The sequence below is a fragment of the Elaeis guineensis genome, chromosome 2, assembly GCF_000442705.2.
Source record: "Elaeis guineensis isolate ETL-2024a chromosome 2, EG11, whole genome shotgun sequence".
NCBI lineage: Eukaryota > Viridiplantae > Streptophyta > Magnoliopsida > Arecales > Arecaceae > Elaeis > Elaeis guineensis.
The window spans coordinates 119,445,516-119,464,619 of record NC_025994.2 but is presented as its reverse complement, the minus strand read 5'-3'; the positions used below and the strand labels follow the sequence as shown (position 1 = coordinate 119,464,619).

General features: G+C 35.6%; 1 protein-coding gene across 1 annotated transcript; it reads right to left on the bottom strand.

Annotated features, from left to right (window-relative positions):
* Positions 1–1,114: 1,114 nt before the first annotated feature.
* Positions 1,115–15,801, bottom strand: LOC105039941 (IAA-amino acid hydrolase ILR1-like 1). Its single transcript, XM_073251393.1, is given in 6 exon segments — positions 1,115–1,739; positions 7,213–7,242; positions 7,244–7,342; positions 7,648–7,965; positions 14,971–15,096; positions 15,387–15,801. Coding segments are annotated over 6 exon segments (1,317 nt in total). The 5' UTR covers positions 15,723–15,801; the 3' UTR covers positions 1,115–1,331.
* Positions 15,802–19,104: the final 3,303 nt, after the last annotated feature.

The following is a 19,104-nucleotide window of genomic DNA, read 5'->3' as shown; positions in this document are numbered from 1 at the left end:
ATTGTAAGTCCATTAAAAATCAGGTGTTTATGTATGGTAGCTGATCACTCATTTCTCAATTTCTGTTACATGCTCGACCTCTTAAATGGAAGATGCGCAAGCTTTTCAAACGCAGCAATATTGTTGAATTTTACCTTCAGTTTGGGGTATATTCAACGAGTATGGTGAGGTCTAGTTAGAAGTATTGTATTATGATTTGCATCTCAATTGAATTGTGAGGAAACAATAAATAATAAGTTGATACGTAATTGTAATCTCCTAGAACAAAGTTTGAAATATCAGATGTGTGATAAAGAACAGCAGATAAAACTTTGATATGGCGTCTCTTCCACTCTGAGAAGAATCAGATGGAATGGCAAAACAGTTGATGCTTTTTTTTTTAAAGGAAAGGGAATTAATGCCACTAAATAGTTAGTACAATTAAATTTAAAACATCACCGTAAAGGCGCAAACCATATCACACCAAGCCCTTAACCCCCGATACACTGTTGGCCAACCACTAGCGCAAATAACATCCTTCTCAGATTCTAGAAAGATCCATGCGTAATTTCAGCTATACACAAAAAATCATAAACATCAATTTGCTCGTCTTAAATTTCAGGAAATTTCAACAATAATGCATTGGAGATTTTCGAAAAGAAAACGATAATGCAGTGGAAATGTCATAAGACATCCCAGAGACATGGGCTCAAGCCGCCATGTGCACTTACAAAGCTCATGATTTAGGCACGAACCAGGAGTTAAGATCCTTCTGTTTCCAGTTAACTGGACCACAGTAGCCACAACCCAAAACAATATTTTTTCCACAGCAGAGATGTGCCAACTTTAAGTCGAGAGTTGGGCCAAGAAAATGAAGAGCTCAGAAGATGGCGGAATGACCTTTAAAACAGAATGGGTGATGGGCGCAAAACTGCTCTTCCGTTCTCATGGGTTATTAATTAAACAATCAGTCATATATTTCCCCACCAAGCGCTCAGCACATCAGCATACTGCTCCATGAATGGAAATCCACTTTTTTTAGGTAAAGGTGTTTTCCATCTAACATGAACTGAAGATAATTACACAAAATGTTGACCATTTAGCATAAGTTGAGCAAGAATAAATCACGGCCTATTATAAATACTGACATAATCTCAGTACACTCTATTTTTTTCTTTCTTTCTTTTTCTATTTTCCTTTTTTTTTTTTTTAATGAAAAGGTTGGCGTTAGCAACCATCATTTATTCATAAATCAGCGGAGATGCGTTGCCAATTGGACTGGCCCAAAAAAAAGGGAAAAAATAAAAAATAAAACAGAACCCACCAGCATATATAAAAGTCTTCTAGAATATCTAGAGTTCATCGTGGACATTGGCATTGGACGGAGATGCGTTGCGGTTTTCAAGAAGGTACCGTGCAGCAAGAGATGCATGAAGGGCTGCACCATGTGGGAGTGCCTCCTCGTTGATGGTAAAGTATGGAGAGTGCTCGACATGCGATGCTCCACGTGAATCGTTCTTAATCCCCACATTGTAGTAATACGCCCTGGGAACAGCTTCAGCGAAGAAAGCAAAGTCCTCGCCTCCCATCATTGGCTTCCACTCTCTGACATCGTTGGACCCAAGCATTTCTCCCGCAACCTTCTGGAAGTACTCATGAAGATCTTTGCTGTTGATTGTCACAGGTTAGAAAGGGTGTTGTTCGTTCATGAAGTCCGTAGTAGCATTGCACCTCTGCACAGATGCTTGTGCAACAATAACCTGTGGTTACCAAAACCAAGAGCATCAGTTTCTGGGCAAAAACTTATGTACAGCAGAAGGTAAAAACTCTCCTGTGCCCACAACACGCACTGCAAGAGCCTTAGGCTAGATACAGGTAGCTTCTAAGGGTTCATTAAACTTATGTGATGAGTGAGTGATCCAGCAAGCATATGTGACGATAAAACCCGTTATGACTCACAGGGAGGGTTCATAAATGGAAGGGTCAGAATTTCCCAAAGAGTTCATATTAATCTGACCTAATAATTCATATCCATAATTATTTACAGTAATTAGAGGAAAAGCAGGTGTAGTTGGGGTTCGCATTCGGTCAGGTTAGTTTAAGCACATGTTTGTAGGTTCCAGAGGAAACACGTAAATCTGAAGTCAGAAGAGGCATTTTGGATCCTTGACGGAATCTCCATCACTAAAATAGTTGATGCAAGACTTCATATGGAGATCATTATGGAGAGAATCCCGAAGACATAACCTCATTTCAAACTTGAAATTTTTGGGCACTGCAGGTTAGACTGGGTCTCATTCTTTTATGAGAAATATGTTAAAATATAATATTTGTTCTTTTAATTTTTAAGTTATGTAAGTTTTGGTTTAATTGTATGTTGGGCTCATGTTGTTATAGTAGTTGATGTATTGATGTATGAATTTTTGTAGGATGTGGTAGCTTCACATATAAGAAGCCTTATGTACTAAGGAAAAAAAAAAAAAAAGGAAAGAACTCTAGATTTATATACTCCCCCAATTTTCCATCTCATTCTCCACTTCAATCTTCTTCCAAATTTCATTAAGTTCATAAATAAAGCTAACAAAAGTGGTATCAGAGCCAAGTTGATCGACAAGATTTGAGTTTAAAAACAACAAGTGGGAAAGAAAGCACAATTCAAGAAGATCTCCATGGTAAGTTCAAGCAACATGAGTATGAGTATCAATCAACCTTCTATTCTTATTTTTTATGGACAAAACTATGATTATTGCAGCATCAAGATAAAGAACCTCTTCATTTCACAAGAGATTTGAGATTTGGTGGAGAGTGGGTATGAAGAGCCATCCACTTCAACTAATCAACAAAGGGAGCAAATGAAGAACTACAAAAAGAAAGATGTCAAAATCCTCTTCTTTATCCAACAAGCGGTGTCCGATAAGATTTTTTCAAGAATCATTAGAGCCACCAAATCAAAGAAGGCATGGGACATCTTACAAGAGGAATTTCAAGAGAATACCAAGGTAAGAACTGTCAAACTTCAAACTCTAAGAAGAGAGTTAGATAATTTAAGAATACAAGAAAATGAGAAGTTAAAGGATTACTTCTCCAAAATCATGGAGATTGTTAATCAAATGAAGAGCTATGGTGAAACCATCACCTAGCAAAAAATATGTAAAAAAATTTTGGCTAGTTTGCCTCCAAAGTTTGATACCATAGTTACTATTGTTAAATAATCTAAAGATCTTTCTATTTTAAGTATTCATGAGTTGATGGGATCTCTTGAAGCTCATGAGCAAAGATTGTTTAGGCACAAAGAATTATCATTAGAAGGTACCTTTCAATCTAAGCTCAAGGTGTTTGACAAAAGTCCTTAAAAAGAACCATCGAGTCAAGCACAAGTTAAAGGGGAGTCATCTAGAGGTGGAAACTAAAATAGAGGAAGAGGAAGAAATATGAGAGGAAGAGGAAGGGAAAGAAATAACTTTTCAAGAAGTTAAAATGATGAGAGCACTCAACTTAGGTGCAACATATGTAAAAGTTCTTCTCATGTTGAAAAAGATTGTTGGTTTAGAAAAAAACTCCAATATTATAATTACAAAAAGTTTGGCCATGTTCAAAATGATTGTAGATACCAAACAAGTGAGCAAGCACACTTCTCCGAAGAAAATGAAGGTGGTCAAAGCACATTCTAAGTATGTCAAACCGCAGAGGAGCAAAGAATGATGTATGGTACCTTGATAGTGGATGTAGCAACTACATGATCGGTGATAAGTCCATCTTTATTGACATTGATAGTTCTTCAATCTCACAAGTCAAGATGAAAAATTGTGCACTAGTCCAAGCAAGAGGCAAAGGGACCATTGCAATTGACACAACAAAAGAGAGAAAGTTCATCCATGATGTTCTACTTGTTCTGGACTTTACATAAAATATTTTAAGTGTTGGATAATTTATTGAGCATGGACACACGGTGCACTTTGAAAATAATGGATGCAAGATATATGACAAAAGAGAGAAAAAACAACTTATGGCAAATATCAACATGGAGAAAAATTGAAGCTTTTTTCTCATTTTGTACTATACAAAGAATGTTGCATAGAAGATGGAGGTGAATGATGAGTCATGGCTATGACACAAAAGGTATGGACATTTAAACTTTCAAAGCTTGAGAAGTCTACATCAAAAGAATATAGTGTATGGTCTACCGACAATACAAAATAAGAAAAAAATTTATGAAGGATGTGCACTTGAAAAACAACACCGAGAAGCATTTCCAAAAGAGCATGCATGGAGAGCCAAAGCACTATTGGAGCTTATTCACACCGACATATGTGGACCTATGAAAATTTTTTCTCATACCGGTAACATCTATTTCATTATCTTCATTGATGACTACTCAAGAATGATATAAGTATACTTTATGAGGCATAAGTCCGAGGCATTCACCATCTTCATGAAGTTCAAAAATCTTGTGGAAAGACAAAGTGAGCACTATATCAAGGTGCTAAGAAGTGATAGAGGTGGTGAATACAACTCAAATGAATTTAAAAAATTTTATGAAAATATTGGTTGGTAAAGATAATTGACCGTTGGCTATACACCAGAATAAAATGGAGTTACTAAAAGAAAGAACCATACTATTTTTAAGATGGCTAGATCTATGCTCAAAGATAAAGGCCTTCCAATTTTTTTTTGATCGGAAGCAGTGTACATAGCGATGTACTTGATGAATAGATGTCCAACAAAATCTCTCCAAAACAAAACACCATTTGAAGCTTTTGGTAGAAAGCCTTCGGTAAAGCATTTCAAAGTCTTTGGATATGTTACTATGCACATGTTCCAATGGAGAGGAGGCACAAACTTGATGAAGCAAGTGAAAAATACATTTTTGTTGGCTATAGTTCAAAATCAAAATGCTATAGACTTTTTAGCTTGAAGCACAATAAGGTGATCATATAAAAATATATTCTTTTCAATGAGAAAGCTACTTCGGATTGGAAAGATAAAAAAGTTGAAGAAAATGTTGTTACTCTTGATGAAAAAATTCATGATGTCCAAAATAAAGAAAATAAAGATGAAGGTTCACCATAAACTTCTCCAAATATAAGTCCATCACCAACTTCAAGCTCAAGCTTATCTCCAAATTTCACTCCTACAAGAATGAGAAGCCTAAGTGACATTTATGCCACTTGTAACTTTTGCATGATTGAGCGTAAAATTAATAAAGAAGCTATACATGAAGAAGTGTAGAATAAGGCAATGCAAGAAGAAATTGATATGATTGAGAAAAATAAAATTTGAGAGCTAGTGGAGAAACCAAATGATAAGGAAGTCATTGGCTTGAAGTGAATCTATAAAACAAAACACAATTCGGATGGATCCATTCAAAGATATAAAGCAAGATTGGTAGTAAAACGGTACTCTCAACTATTCGAATTGATTATCAAGAAATTTTTGCACCTATTACTCGACATGACACAATTAGAACTCTCATTTCTATGGTGACACACAAAAGTTAAAAACTACACCAACTTGATGTAAAATCGACATTCTTGAATGAGATATCGGAGGAAAAAATTTATATAGAACAACCTCAGGCTTCATCATCAAAGGTCAAGAAAGCAAACTGTACAAGTTAAAGAAAGCATTATATGGGTTGAAGCAAGCACTCCAAGCATGGTATTCTCAAATTGATGCCTACTTCAATGGAAAAGATTTTCAAAGAAGTCCAAGTGAACCAACACTTTATGTGAAGAAGCAAGATAATAACATTCTCATTGTTTCTCTTTATGTTGATGATTTGATCATTACCGATAACAATGAGAATATGATTTTAGTTTTCAAAAGTGATATGATGAGAAGATATGAAATAAATAATATGGATTTGCTCCATTACTTTTTGAAAATTGAAATCAAGCCAAGAGAAGATGGTATTTTTATTTATCAAAAGAAGTATATAGAAAGCATTCTCAAGAAGTTCAAAATGGAGAATTGCAATGTTGTGGCAACACCTTTAGTGATAAATGAGAAGTTCATGAAAGAAGATGAAAATGGTGAAGTCAATGCACTACTATATAGAAATATTATTGGAAGCTTATTGTATCTCACAGCTACAAGACCGGATATAATATTTGCATCAAGTTTACTTTATAGATTTATGCAAAAGCCAAGCAAGATCCATTTTGGGGTGGCAAAAAGAGTCTTGAGATACATCAAAAGAACCAAAGATTATGGCATCATATATGAAAGAAGTATAAATAATAATGTAAAGTTATTTAGATTTTGTGATAGTGATTGAGTCGGAAGCATTGATGATATGAAGTGCACATTGGTTATGCATTTACTTTTAGATCCGGTGTCATATTTTGGGCATCAAATAAGTAAGATATTATGGCATTGTCATCTGTGGAAGCCGAATATATCTCAACTACCTTGACGGCACAACAAATAATTTGGTTGAGAAGAATACTAGAAGATGTGGGTGAGAAGCAAAAAGAAGCCACTACACTACTTTGTAACAACAAGTCTACCATCTCTATAACAAAAAATTCTGTCTACCATAGCCACACCAAGTACATCAAAATCAAGTACCATTTCATAAAGGATGCGGTACAAAAAAAGAAGTTGAAGTATGTAAGGACTCAAGACCAAGTGGCGGACATCTTCACCAAGGCATTACCCAAAAAAAAATTCATCTACTTTAGAGATCTTATGGGCATTCAAGAATAACTATTAAAAGAAAGTGTTAAAATGTAATGTTTGTTCTTTTAATTTCTAAGTTATGTAAGTTTTGATTTAGTTGTATGTTGGGCTCATGTTGTCATAGTAGTTTATGTATTGATGTATGAATTTTTGTAGGATGTAATAGCCTCACATATAAAAGGCCTTATGTACTAAGAAAAAAAAGAAAAAAAGAACCCTAGATCTATATTCTCCCCTAATTTTCTATCTCATTCTCCACTTCAATCTCCTCCCAACTTTCATCAAGTTGGTAAACAAAGCCAACAAAATAATGAGTGCAGCTTATTGAGATCCCAACCGGACCTGACACATTGATGGTTATCGTTCTCTATAAACATTTAGCAGCATGGTGTTGGTTGACCTAATGGATTAGGCTCCTTCAGCAACATGATGAATTGATGATAGAATGAGGGCAAAACTGGCTCCAGCTTCTACCGATTGGGGCTGGTCTAAAACATGATGTTTCCAGAGTGATCAGTTTATGTTTGGAAAAAGTTCCTTAGGATAGCATACCTCCTCAATTCGCTGCTTCAGTTGATAAAAAGCTTTGTTTTGAAAGGGCGCGCAAAGTGCCACCAATTGTAACAGAATCTGGAATGACATTAAACGCGCTACCTCCTTAAAATTTTGCGACTGTTACTACCTGTAACGAAAAGCTACATGAATCCAATACCTCCACATCGTCATGAGAAGAGAGGAACCAGTAATGTAACTTCTAGCTTGACATGATCATGTAAACTTAGATGTCAAAGAAATTGATTGGGGGAATGAAATAGGCATTGTAATTTCAATCAAACAAGAAAACATGAATCAAGCAAGCTCCAAGAGTGTAGATGTTTTCCAAAATGATTTAAATGAGAAACATTCATATATATATATATATATATATATATATATATATATATATATATATATATATATATATATATATATATATAAACTAGATACCTGTGAATCCATGGGATCAGCCTCACGTGAAACAAGATGCTGCAAGCTTACAACCACATTTGATGCAGCTAAGATTGGATCTATTGTATCCTGGGGAGACGCACCATGACCTCCCTTTCCGCTAATTACAGCCTTGAAGAACCCAGTCGCAGCCAAAATTGGCCCAGGCCTGGATGCCACTACACCAACAGGAATCTCATGGTGTACATGATGAAACCCAAAAATAGCGTCTACGTTCTCCACAGCTCCAGCTTCTATCATTTTTTGTGCCCCACTACCTCTTTCCTCAGCTGGTTGGAAAAGAAGGACGACTGTTCCCTATTGCAAATAACAACTATCACGAGCAGTTCACAACATGAATGATGAGGCTTTGCCCCAAACATAAATTTTTAAAAAAAAAAAAAATTTGAAGAAGAAAATATATTCTTGATCACACAGTCACTCTAGAACATGAAAAGACTTTTTTTTGCAAAATAAGCATAAAAGATGGACAACAAAAAATGAATACAGTATTTACAATATTACAGAATAACTGCAGCAACATCATCATAGAAGAAAGCAAAATTAAGGATTCAAATTACACAGGCATCACGAAGCTGGAAGCCCCAATATTAAGATGAATTTTCATGAGCAAAAGATAATTACCAGATAGTTTACTTTGCCACGTTAAGGATCACATATCCTTGGATTGCACGACAAAGCAACTTTTATCTATGCAAAATAATTCTAATGACAGCAAAATACTAATGATCCTTCATCAGTGCAAAGGACTCACGAAGCAGTTAGACATACCAATGGTAACTTCCTAACACTGACCAAGCAAAAACACCATTTAAATTAAGAAGTAGGATGATTTAGGTTATGGATTTTGCATAACTGCAGAAAAAAAGCTAAATATAATTTAATGTGGTTCTTCCTTTACATGCATCTGTAATTCAACTCAAAAATTGTGAAAGCCTTTCTATGGTAAAAACTGTTGAAAATTAAACTTGATTTGGGCTAAGTTTCAATCAAAAAACATTGGGCCTTGGACTTGTATAAGCCCAATTGCACTAAAGAAGGTCCATAATATATAAAGATCTTCATATTTCTAAAAAACTCTATAAATATCTATTGTTAGAAATATCTAGAATCATATATCTTTCTTTAAAAAATATTTTATCTTGATTCTAAAAATCTCTTTTTTGTTTTAAACTCTATGTATCTAGAAAGATCTATGAGGGCTATAAATAGAAGACCTCTCCCCATTTGTACTATGCCAAGAAGAAGTAATAGCAAGTATTTCCTTTTCAAGTCTACACTCTTCTTCCTCCTGTGTTCTCTTCTTCCTCTTTCTAAAGCGTATATTTTTCCTTAGCAACCAATTCCTCTTCCCAATTATAAGTAGATTAGAGCTTTATCTTCCAATCAAGTCCCATTAGAGTTTTCCATAATCCAACATACTGGTATCAAAGCTAAGGCTCTAGAGTTAAGAGAATGGCCCAAGGCATGTCCTAGTTCCCCGGCTCACTAAAGATAACTTTGAGAATTGGTGTATTCAAATGAAGGCATTGTTGGGCTCTCTAGATGCTTGAGAGATTGTGGAGAAAGGCTACACCGAGCCTGAAGATGAAGCCACCCTAACTCAAGTTCAAAAGAATAGCTTGAGAGAAAAAAGAAAGAAGGACAAGGAGGCCCTCTTCTATATTGACCAAGATATGGATGAATTTTCATTTGAGAAGATCTCATGTGCTACCACCTTGAAACAAGCTTAGGAGATTCTTCAACAATCCTACAAAGGAAGAGAAGCAGTGAAAATGGTATATCTCCAAACACTTCGAGGTGAGTTTGAAGCTTTGCACATGAAAGCCTCGGAACCAATATCCAATTATTTCTCAAGAGTTTTAACTATTGTTAATCAACTCAAAAGAAATGGTGATAGCATAGATGATTTTTGGATAGTTGAGAAAATACTTCATTCTTTAGATCCAAAATTTGATTATGTGGTTGTAGCCACAGAAAAAATCAAAAGATATACCATGAGTGTTGATCAACTCACATGATCACTACAAGCCCATGAAGAAAGAATCAAGGAGGAGTCGGTGGAACAACTTCTACAAACAAAGCTCAATCTAAATGATGGCAAATGATGGCAATCGAAGGAACCAAAGAAGCCGTGGAAGAGGTCGTGGACGAGGCCGTGGACAAAGAAGATATGATCAAGCCGAGGGTGATGAAAGAAGTCAAAACCCACAACCTACAAGAGGTCGTGGAAGGGGAAGCTACTCGAGGTTTAGTAGAAGAGGAAGATACGATCAATCTCAAGTCAAATATTATAATTGCAATAAATTTGGCCATTATACTTCAAGTTACAAAAATCAAGTCCAAGAAAAAGCCAACTATGTTGAAGAGAAAGAAGAAGCAGAAAATACTTTATTCTTGGCCTACAAGGATGAGAAAAAAGGAGAAAAAGACTTATGGTATCTCGACACTGGGGCGAGCGATCACATGTGTGGAGACAAAAGCATGTTCGTGGAGCTTGATGAGTCGATGAATAGCAATGTCACCTTTGGAGACTCCTCCAATTAAAATTTCAGTAAAAGAAAAAGGTACGATGACTCAAGAATGATTAAGTCATCAATTTATCTCTAATGTCAACTATGTACCTGATATGAAGAGTAATATATTAAGCTTGGGTCAACTATTGAAAAAAGGCTATGATATTCATCTTAAAAATGGTGGTCTTTTTATAAGAGATCAAAAAAGTATCTTAATTGCCAAAGTTCCCATGACAAGTAATAGGATGTTCATGTTGAACATCCAAAATGATGTAGCAAAATGCCTAAAGGCACGCATAAAGGACCCTTCTTGGCTTTGGCACTTAAGATGTGGATATTTTAATTTGGTAGCCTGAGCTTGTTATCAAATAAGAATATAGTAAGAGGCCTACCTTCAATAGACCATCCTGATCAACTATGTGAAGGATGTCTACTTGAAAAGCAGCATAGAAAGAGCTTTCCAAAAAAGGCCATCTCTAGAGCAAAAAAGTCTCTAGAATTGGTTCATGCTAATATTTGCGGGCCTATTAAACCAACATCCTTTGGAGGCAATAGATATTTTTTTCTCTTTATTGATGACTTCAGTAGAGAAACATGGGTATTTCATGCAAGAAAAATCAAAAGCTTTTAATATATTCAAGAAATTCAAGGCTTATGTTGAAAAGAAATGTGGCCGTTCCATTAAGGCCATGAGGACTAACAGAGGGAGTGAATTCACATCAAAAGAGTTCATTCAATACTGTGAAGACCATAGCATTCGTCGCCCCTTGATTGTGCCTTATTCACCACAACAAAATGATGTTGTGGAGAGAAAAAATAGGCACATTCTTGATATGGCCTGTCGCATGATAAAGAGCAAGAAGATGCCTAAGGAGTTTTGAGTGAAGCTGTCAGCTGCGCTGTCAACATCACCAATCGATGTCCTTCAAGAAGCCTATGGAACAAAACTCCACAAGAAGTATGGAGCGGAACGAATCCTAGAGTCTCACACTTCAGAGTATTCGGAAGGATTGCTTATGCACATATTCCTGAACAAAAAAGACCCAAGCTAGATGATAGAAGTCAAAAGCTCATCTTTGTTGGCTATAAAGCTCAATCGAAAGGCTAAAGGCTCTACAATCCAAGCAATGGCCGAGTCATCATTAGCAGAGACGTGGAGTTTGATGAAGAAGGCACATGGAATTGGTCCTCTCACTTAGAAGGCCAAAGCATTTCTCATCCAATTGAAGAACAAGAGGAAGATGAACATCAAGAAATAAATGAGCCTGCATTTCCACAATCACCGACCCTAATCCAAGAGGAGTCATTATCAGAAGAAAGCCCGAGGCAAAAGACCCCAAGAGTCAGGAGTCTCGAAGAAATTTATGAGATAACACAACTATTTGAAGATATAACGTTATTTTGTCTCTTTGTCGACTGTGAGCCAATAGGCTACGAAGAAGCAATGCAAAGCAAGAAGTGGAAGCAAGTATGGATGAAGAGATCAAGGCCACAGAAAAAAATCATACATGGGAGCTGACAACACTTCCACAAAGCAAGAAAACAATAGGAGTGAAGTGAATCTACAGAGCAAAAAAGAATATGAAGGGAGAAATTGAGAAGTTCAAAGCCAAACTAGTCACAAAAGGCTATAGTCAAAAAGCAGAAATCGACTATAATGAGGTATTTGCTCCCGTTGCTCACTTAGAAACTATTAGATTACTTATTTCTCTTGCAGCACAATATAGATGGAGTATTTATTAAATAGATATTAAGTCAGCCTTCTTAAATGGTTTTCTTGAAGAAGAAGTTTATATTGAACAACCAACTGGCTATGTTATTAAAGGCCATAAGGATAAAGTTCTTAAACAAAAAAGAGCTTTATATGGGCTAAAGCAAGCACTGAGAGCTTGGAATAGTAGAATAGACAAGTATTTTCAAGATAATAATAAATACCCTCATGAATATGCTTTATATTCCAAAGTTAATGAAAATGGAGATCTGTTGCTTGTATGTGGATGATTTGATCCTTACAGGAAATAAGCAAAGCATGATAGAAGATTTCAAGAAGACGATGGCCAAAGAATTTGAGATGGCAGACATCGACCTCATGTCATACTATCTTGAAATAGAAGTGTGACAAACAGAAGCTGGGATCTTTATTTCCCAAGAACATTATGCTAAGGAGATCCTTAAGAAGTTCGAAATGGATATGTGCAAGCTGATCAACACGCCTGTGGAATATGGCATCAAGTTATCAAGAAAGTCACCTGGAGAAAAGATTGATCCTACTCTATTCAAGAGCCTCATTGGAAGTCTAAGGTACTTAATATGTACGAGGACAGATATTCTCTTTGGAGTTGGTCTTATCAGCCACTACATGGAAGAGCCGACTGATATTCATATGAAAGCTGCTGTTATTAAAAGGTACGATCAACTTCGGCCTACTCTATTCATCATCTAATAGCTTCAAGCTCTTTGGATATAGTGATAGCGATTGGGCCAGAGATGTAGATGACCGAAAAAGCACAAGCGGCTTCGTATTCTACATGAGAGATACAGCATTTACATGAAGTTCTAAGAAGCAACCTATTGTGGCACTATCCAATACTTGTGAAGCTGAGTATGTGGCCGCTTCGTCTTATGTTTGTCATGTAATTTGGCTGAAGAATATGTTAAAGAAGATCAAATTAGTTCAAGAAAGCCCAACAGAGATTTACGTGGACAACAAGTCAGCACTTGCTCTAGCAAAGAATCTAGTTTTTCATGAAAGAAGCAAGTACATCGATACAATGTTCCATTTTATAAGAGAGCAAGTGGCAAATAAAGAGGTGCATCTTGAGTTCATAAGGTCAGATGACCAAGTTGTTGACATCTTCACCAAGCCCCTCAAGTATGAAGTATTATTCAAGTTGAGAGGACTTGTTGGAATGACAAAATCAAGTTTAAGAGGGGGTGTTAAAAATTAAACTTGATTTGGGCTAAGTTTCAATCAAGAAACATTGGGCCTTGGACTTGTATAAGCTCAATTGCACTAAAAAAAGTCCATAATATATAAAGATCTTCATATTTCTAAAAAGCTCTATAAATATCTATTGTTAGAAATATCTAGAATCATCTATCTTTGTTTAAAAAATATTTTATCTTGATTTTAGAAATCTCTTTTTTGTTTTGAAGTCTATGTATCCAGAAAGGTCCATGAAGGCTATAAATAGAGGACCTCTCCCTATTTATACTATACCAAGAAGAAGTAATAGCAAGTGTTTCCTTTTCAAGTCTCCACTCTTCTTCCTCCTGTGTTCTCTTCTTCTTCTTTCTAAAGCATATATTTCTCCTTAGCAACCAATTTCTCTTCCCAATTATAAGTAGATTAGAGCTTTATCTTCCAATCAAGTCTCATTAGAGTTTTCCATAATCCAACAAAAACTACTCAAATGTGTTAAACTGCAAGTAGTAGTGTGGTAATCATATCATGAAAGAGTTGTTCTTCCTCACTTCCTTTCATAAATTCTTCTAAATCACTGCAAACACTCAGCACCTACCCTCATCCTTCATGTAACAGAGTAATCTTGTTACTAATTACTAACTTCAGATTTTTAAAAAGCTTTTTTTTTTTTTTAATAATTGCCCCTTATACCACGGAAAATTTTACATCCTGTTCATAGAGCATGGCTATTGCCCTTATAGGGAACAACATCACCTTATTGCTTTTACTTCATCACACAAATGGGAAAGAGGTGCAGAATTTTAATAAATAAATTTGCAGTTATACAGTATAGTAGTAGGAAACAAAAGTAGAGCACATCGAGAGCGAGAGGAATCGATTTCAAAAATTGTAGATATCTCGTACCAAAATAAAGCGTGCTTAGATGGAAAATGATCCTAGCTGGTTTCAAATACGGCCACTTCACCAAAAGTATACATCCCAAAAGTATATATATCTGTTGTGAACTCTGTCAGAAAGATTCTGACCTTAACTGTGGATATCTATTGTAAAGCTAAACTGTAGCTATTCATGATTTAAGATAAGTTCAGCGCATAGCGCAATTGTTTCTTCAATCCCTTCTACAGCGTTATCTGCTGAGGTAAGTTTGCCTAAATCAAGACATAACCAAGAACTCAACAAATTAATTTTTATGCACTTTCCAACTCATACAATTCAGTAACAATATATCTTGTCACGGAAAACCCAAAAACTTAATGCCAAAAAATTAATTAGCCTCGATAAATTAACACAACCACCCACACAACCCAGCCTTTTCCATCAAGATGGAGTTGTTTCATAGGTTCATCTTGGGATTGGGAAAGCTCGCTCCAACAAAGGAACAAGTATATGGTTCTGACTAGCTTTTAGCATTATATCCACCCTCTTACAAATTGCGCAAACATTCCCGTTAAGATGAAGAGCTCAGGTTGGCACAAAATAAGCCTACACTGAGTAACAGCCAAAAGATCCCAGGTTAGCAGGTAACTTGATGGTGACCATTCAGCGTGCAAATGTCAATAACTAAAATTATTTACGTTTACAAGAAAGGGCATAATGCTTAAGGATCGGATATGATGGGCTGCATGCATGCATGCATCCATGCATACATACATCCATACATACATGCACATACATACATACATAGATATATGCATACATACACACATGCATACATACATATGTGCATGCACGCATCCATGCAGACATACACACATATGTGCATGTGCATGTGTGCATATGTGTGTATGCGTGCTCGCGTGCGAGTAAAGGCCATAACCTCTCAGAAGATTAGAAAAGAATTGATGAATATATATATCAAACCTGCAACTCATCACGATACCCTTGAAGAAGCTTAGCTGCACCTAGCAGCATCGCGACATGGGCATCATGGCCGCATGCATGCATCTTGCCAGGGACTTTACTTTTGTGCTCCCACTCCACGCTCTCCTATTCATTGCCAATAGAGCTGGAATTCAGCATAAACATTGCCAAGAATTGGAATTTGCGAAAAATAATGCATGATGTAATAAATTTCACGAAGAAATAACTTTTATAAACATGCTGATCACTTGTTTCTTTTTGGGAGGGCGGGGCACTGGAAGTAAGCTTTTTCTTTTTTTCTTTTTTTAATCGGAAGGAAACATTTTTTTTTTTTTTTTTAAGGAGATCAAACTCTAAAATTCCCAACCCAGTAACCAACAATGTAACAAGCTTTTAGAGCTTAAAAAGCACCGGACCTCCACGGGGAGGGCATCCATATCGGCCCGCAACGCGACAAACGGAGGCTTCCCCGTGCCGACAAAACCTGCAACACCCGTGACGGCGATCGGATGCTTATAGGCGAGACCCATGGCGTCGAGCTCCCTCCTGCTGAGCTCGCCGGTTTCGAATTCCTCGTAGCCGAGCTCCGGATTCTCGTGGATCCTCCTCTTGATGCCCACCATCCAGTCCGAGAACTCCGATTCCTTAGCCCTCCGGAGGAATCCAGCGGGATCGAGAGGAGAGGAAGACGTGAGGACCGAGCTCAGCAGAGAAGAAAGGAGAGACAAAGCGACCCATCTTGGGGAAGCCATCCGCTTCGCCCTCTTCGGAAGAGTGATCAAGCGGAGAAAAGGGAGAAAGAGAGGGTTTTATGGAGGTTTTGTATGGAGACGGGCGCCATGGGTGGGGTGTTGGATGGATTATTATATCAATTTCAACTGGTGGAGCCGTAGCAGGAAAGCGGTTGGAAAATTGTTTCAAAAAGGAACATTTTAACTCGGGCCCATTACCATGCTTTCGGCTCTTCCCATACTTATCATCTCGTACGTGCACGTGAAAAATATGCATCCGAACTCGGAAGGATCAAAATAATGAAATTTGGTACGAAGAATGGATGGAGAATAAGATGAACAGTATTACGATCAAATATATAAAAAATTATTTATTTTTATCTATAAATTTTATAATTTTATCTATAAAAAATATTTTTCAAAAAAAGATGGTTCCTTCCTATATAAATTAAATTTTTTTTTGACTCACAACTAATATGGAACTAATAAAGCTCTTCTTCTACACCATAATAAATAAAAGATTACAGAAAAGATGGATGAAGAAGATGATGGATAAAAAATTGCTATTATCATGCTTTAGGCTCTTCCCATACTTATTTATCTCATGCACCTGAAAAATATGCATCGAGAGGGCAAAGATGATGCTGGTAAATTTTTTTCTTCTATTTGATACGAAAGATGGATGAAGAAGAGAAGAGATAAAAGATTAGAGGAAAGATAAATAAAGAAGAGGATAGATGCAAGAATCTTCTATCTATCTTTCATATGTCTGGTGACACATAAAAAGATAGATAAAAATAATTTTCTTCTCTATTTGATAAAAGATGAATGAAAGAAAGGATGGATAATATTTATATAATATTTTTACTAGACTATCTTTTAATAAAAATATTACTATTATCAATTTATAATACTTATTTATAATAAAAAAATAAATAATATATAAATTTATAATCATTATAATCCATAATTATATAAAAAATTATATAAATATTTATTTTTAATTTAATTTAATAAATAATTTTATAAATTAAATATTAATTAATTATATATTAATTAATTAATTAATTAATTAATTAATAATTTAATTTAAATGATTAATTAATTTTATATAAATAGTTAATTAAAAATAGTAAATAAAAATAGAGAAATAGAAGATACTTCAAATTGTTTAATTATAACCATCAAAATTGTGTACTAAAATTCAAATAATTAGTAATAAAAGTTAATAATATGTATAAAAATATATATGAATAATATGAATAAAAAAATATTATAGTTTTATCAAAAAAATTAATGAAGAATAATTTTATCAATGCAAAAATTCATCTATCAATGCCCATCCATTAGAAAGCTAGGGTGGATGGACAATCACTTCTTTTTTATCCATCATCCCTATAATTTTTTGAACCAAATAATGGATAAAGATCATCCATCTTTTCAATATCATCCATCCATCCTATCATGATTCTAATTGAATATAAGATACAAGTTCACCAAGAAATTTGTGAAATGTAGATAATCATATAGTAATTTTCTATCATAATTGTTGGTACGAAAAATTGCCTAATATCGAGGCATTGGAACTAATGACAAGATAGGCCTCCTGAACATGCGACCTTGCAAGTTGGCATTATCCCACACGATCAGGATATGATTCGTTGGGCATGAGATTATTGCTCGATATTTTGAAATATCATGATTGAAGTTACCTTATTGGTTCAATGACAACTATTGCCTAGCAGATGCTGTGTTTTAAATGAAATTGCAAATCTGAACACTGCAGAGATAAGAAATGGTCGGCGATGACTAGAAGCCGATCGTCATCGTCGAGGTCTACTCCGTAATGCACGAATGGTCAGTCTTAGATCGTCAGAGAGGAGAATGGCCAACCTCAGACAGGTGGAGAAAGTAGTGATCGATCTTAAGTTGGCGATAACCTCAGTTGATGGGCCTGTCAGATACAGTCATTTTGGGCTCTCAGACTTTTCACTAATTCGGCTCATCCAAAAATTCCCCCAACAATAATAATTGAAATAAAATAGTTGGCTAACAGGAGAAATGATGTGTGACTGCATGACTTTTAAATAATTTGGAGAACATATTGTAGCTACATGCAATGTGATTTCTGCAATATCTACACCTATAAAATGGAAAGGAGATAGAAATATAACCGCTCTCCAAAATTTAAAAAAAAGAGATGAAAAATCATTAAAAGGTCATCTAAAATATCCAAAATATTTTTAAAAATAGATATATTAAAATTATTTAAATTATTGCAAGCTCGTAATTTTTTCTACAAAGCCCAGGGCAAAGGGTCAATTACATAAAAGTGAGATATCCTTAGACATGCCTTATAGCATACACAGGAGACAGACTTCTTTGTAAACTAATAAATGGATTCTTACCACAAAAAAAAAACTAATAAATGGATTGGTTTGGGAAAGCTAGAGATTTATTCTTATCTAATAATTGAGCAACCTTGAGGCCAGATGCGAAGTATTGTCCATAAAATATCCATATCCACGCAAGTGGGCAAGTCATAACTGACAAAACGCGGCGTTAGTTTAAATATAACGGAATGTTAGTTATATATATATATTCTTATGGGGGTTCTCCGAGAGAGACGGGTGAGATTTGGGTGCAGATGGGGAGAGTTTATGCTATGTGCCTTCAAAAGCCGGCAGGCGCAGAAAAGAAAGGGGAATAATTCGATGGCGACCAAAACAAGTTTCCTTGCCATTTCTTATCTGAAAAATATGCAACATTTTCTGGAATATTCTATATCAAATGCCGACTTTTCTCAACTGCAATTGCAATTTTTTGCCCCATTGGAGGTGGGGTATGCAGATAGATCGAGGCCTACTTCGGATCATTGTTTTGCAAGTCAAATGAAATTTTGGATCGTCTTGGATTTGCTTGGACCGGACCGAATAATTGGGTGTTGGTCCAAAGTCTTAATGTATGCCCTGCTGGTATCGATCATTTCTTATTTCATCAACGGGGATTTGATTTATGAACACTTCCGGCAATGGAAATGATTGACTATGTTGCAAATTTTTCGTTTGGTAGTTTCAAGAATGTTGGAGGTGCAAATCTTGTTGAGCACAATAGTTGTCTTCATTTCCTTTTCCTTTTTTCGTTTTATTTACAGCCCAAAAATTTACCCGTTCTTGTTGTTATTGTGAGCCATACGGGTCTCAAATTTCTGTTCACAAGGAGGTGAAGAAGAGAGAGAATCTGAAGGACCGGGAAATCTTAGAATCCGGTTAAATTATCTAAAAAAAAATACATGTTTTTATAGGATGCAAAAAATTCTCTATCTCTCTCTCTTTTTTCTTCTTCTTCTTCTTTTTTTCCCCTTTTTTCTTGAGGATGACCCCCAACAAACAAACAAGCTATG